This window comes from Nannobrachium achirus, assembly GCF_963921795.1.
Source record: "Nannobrachium achirus genome assembly, chromosome: 12".
NCBI lineage: Eukaryota > Metazoa > Chordata > Actinopteri > Myctophiformes > Myctophidae > Nannobrachium > Nannobrachium achirus.
Window position 1 is genome coordinate 33,876,178 of NC_137832.1, and position 3,195 is coordinate 33,879,372.

Here is a 3,195-nt window from a genome sequence, read left to right on the forward strand (position 1 = left end):
CAATAACACCAGCCATGTTCATTTGTATGCTGCAGCATATAGCAGCTATCTGATCAGGGGATACCTTTGCAGGAGAGAGGGCGAAAAGAGAGGGACGAGACAGAGTAAGGGAAGAGAGCAATAGATGGGTTGGACAGAATGGGTGAGAAAGAGAAGGAAGTATTGTCATGTACAACGTGTCTTGTGTGACGTGCCACTGAATAAATGCGAAACCAATCGACGAAGAAGATTATCTAATTTCATCGATACCATGAGTCGTTAAGCTTCATATTGAAATGTGAAATGAATCGACAGAGATTAGGAATGTTTTAAGATAATTTTGGAAATGCATGCAGTGGAGAGGAGTAGAAGCAAAACATAAGTGGACAGTGAAGACCTGGGAAGAAAATTGTGACCTAATCAGTCGCCTATCTCATGAAGCACAAACGACCGTGCTTGTATCATGTGTGAGGACATTTGTGTAACCATGCCCGTGAATAGCCGCCGTGCATGTGTGTACAGTATCAGTATGAACCATATGTGTGATGCATAGTGAGCCAAGGAGAGAGAGAGAGATGTTAAGGGATGTTTTTTGCCTGCGTCAGCAGCATTGCAGGGGGTGGAGAGAGAGGAGGAGGGAGAGAACAGACAAGAGGGAGGGAGGGAGAGAGAGAGGAGGGCAAGAGAACGGACAAGGGGAGGGAGAGAGAGAGAGGGAGAGAGAGAGAGATGGAAACAAACATAGCAGTACCAACGAACAGGTGCAGTCTCAGTCAGTTCCTTTCTGTGCTACACATACATACCAGAGAAACACACACACACTCACACACCTAAACGACACTTTCAGATACAGAAAACGGCAGTCTCTCTCTCTCTCTCTCTCTCTCTCTCTCTCTCTCTCTCTCTCTCTCTCTCTCTCCCTCTCCCTCTCTGCTGTCCTCATCGTACCCCCTGCCTTTTGTTGTGTGCAAATGAAAAATTGATCTCAGGCACTAGTGGAGGAGGGCAAGGCATAAATATAATGAAGGAAGCCGAGGCTAGCTGTGTCCGACTGTATCCCCATGGACGGCCATGGTGTGATGTTATTGCCCATACTCTCACAAACAGTACACTGCACCAACAACCTTACATGGGTACCACTCGTCTTCGCTGCAGAGTGGAGAGGGGAGGGTGGGATGCTGTGTGAGTTTGTGTGTGTGTGTGAGAATGAGACGGGATGTTCCCATGCATGTTTTGGATTGTCCCCTCAGGTATCCTGGTGCTGTGGTGCTGGGCTGCTTATCTGTAGTCAGACACCATGATCCCCCAGCAGCCCTCTGCAGATGGACTCACAGCAGGACCGTGAGATCCCGAGAAATTAAATACAGGAAAGGGAGACCGAATCAATGCAACGTGAGCAGGGTGCGCTGACTTTGATTTATAAAGCCGCTTCGGGCCGTTTGTCCACCGACTGTCAGTTCAGCCATTCCTTTTTTTAATCTTTCTTAAGTTGGGAGGGTGTGTGTGTGTGTGGGGGGGGGGGGGGGGGGGGGGGGTAGTATCACAAGGGAAGACGGAAGCAAGAGCATGTCAGAGAGGAAACACTAAGACCCTAGAAGACATGGAGGGATAAGGAAAGGCGTAGATAGACTCTGTGTTGTCGTTTTATTTTACCGCTGTTGTTTTGCTCAGAGGGAGGGTGACCAGAGAGAGAGGTGTGTGTGTGTGTGGTGCTGGTGGCAGAGGGGGGGAGCAGGGACAATCAGATGAGGGAAGTGTATGTGAGCAGTTGAGGAAGAAAGAGTATGAGAGCACCAAACTGTATATATACTGTATGTGCTATATATAAACATATGTAAATATATATACACTGTGTGTGTGTGTGTGTGTGTGTGTGTGTGTGTGTGTGTGTGTGTGTGTGTGTGTGTGTGTGTGTGTGTGTGTGTGTGTGTGTGTGTGTGTGTGTGTGTGTGTGTGTGTGTTTGCGCGCGCGCGTGTGTGTGTGTGTGTGAGAGAGAGAGAGCGTGTGTGTGTATATTTAGATGGAGAGAGAGAGTGCATGAGGGAGAGAGAAAGAGAGAGAGGGATCTGCGCTGCGGTAGCATCCCACAAGCAGACGGCTGAGGGCTGCCGGTGTGTGTGAAAGTGTGAGTGTGTGTGTGTGTGAGAGAGTGTGTGTGAGTGAGTGAGTGTGAGTGCGCGACTGCACTGCTGAGGAGAAGGGAGGTGGAGGCACGAGGGGGTGAGCTCTCTCGCTCTCAGGCTCTCTGCGTAGAGGAGCACACACAGCGGCAGCAGCACACGGCAGCAGCAGCAGTGCTGTAGTGCCAGGACTCCCAGCGCTGCAGCCTCACAGAGAGCCACCAGCCAGGGACCTGGCCGCCACCAACGCCACGCCAACTCCACCGCCCAGCAGACCTCTGCCGCCGCCGCCGCCGCCATGGCACAAGCTGCCAAACATCTCCGCAAGAACAAGGATTTAGAAGCCCAGCTCGAGGCGGAGCGCAAGGAGAAAGAAGAGGAGCGGGCCAAGAAGAGAAGCCGCTCGCGGGATAAAAAGCGCAAGGTACTGGGACGGTTTTCGAGGGGGGGAGGTGTGTGTGTACGGGGGGGGGTCTACAGGGAGGGGGGCTGGAGAAGAGAGGGGCAGGAAGGAGAGAGAAGCCCCCCTTCTTTCTCTCTCATGATGCTAAGCTCTGGTCAAAGTGGTGGGGGGCAACACATGGAAACCACGGTGATGATGCTCATCGTGATTTCTACTGTGTGTGCATGTGTGGTCTCCCTGGCTGGCACACATGTACACAGGAACATCCTCAGTTTTAATTAAACTCAGAGAGTTTAAAAATGGACCTGTAATGGTCCATTTGGGTCCATTCCATACACCCAGAGTTAAATGAACACTGAGGTTTTGACTGTGTCCTGTGCACACAGACAGACATGGGGAAACGGTACAATGCGCCACTGCATGCTTTCCTTAACTTCCTTTCGCCTCTGCTTTGCCTGCTTTACTGACTGTCCTGTCAGAGCTGTCCGATAAGGCAGTGTACTACCCTCTCTTTCTTTATAGCTCTGTCTCATTCTCTCTTTCTCTCTCTGCCTCTCTCTTTATAGCTCTATCTCATTCTCATTTTCTCTCTCTCTCTCTCTCTCTCTCTCTCTCTCTCTCTCTGCCTCTCTCTCTCTCTCTCTCTCGTCTTCATTTTGCTGTCCGTTCCTTCTGTCTACACACTGCAGTAC

The 3,195-nt window shown here is 50.7% G+C and overlaps 1 protein-coding gene across 4 annotated transcripts in view; it reads left to right on the forward strand.

Annotated features, from left to right (window-relative positions):
• Positions 1–2,398: 2,398 nt before the first annotated feature.
• Positions 2,399–3,195, forward strand: part of ank1a (ankyrin 1, erythrocytic a) — a gene marked incomplete at both ends in the record, with an annotated part of 130,053 nt that continues 129,256 nt past the window's right edge. For all 4 annotated transcript variants that reach the window (XM_080739243.1, XM_080739244.1, XM_080739245.1 and 1 more), the window contains one exon: positions 2,399–2,524. In XM_080739243.1, the coding sequence (XP_080595369.1) occupies positions 2,399–2,524 (126 nt within the window). The remainder of the gene's footprint in view (positions 2,525–3,195) is intronic.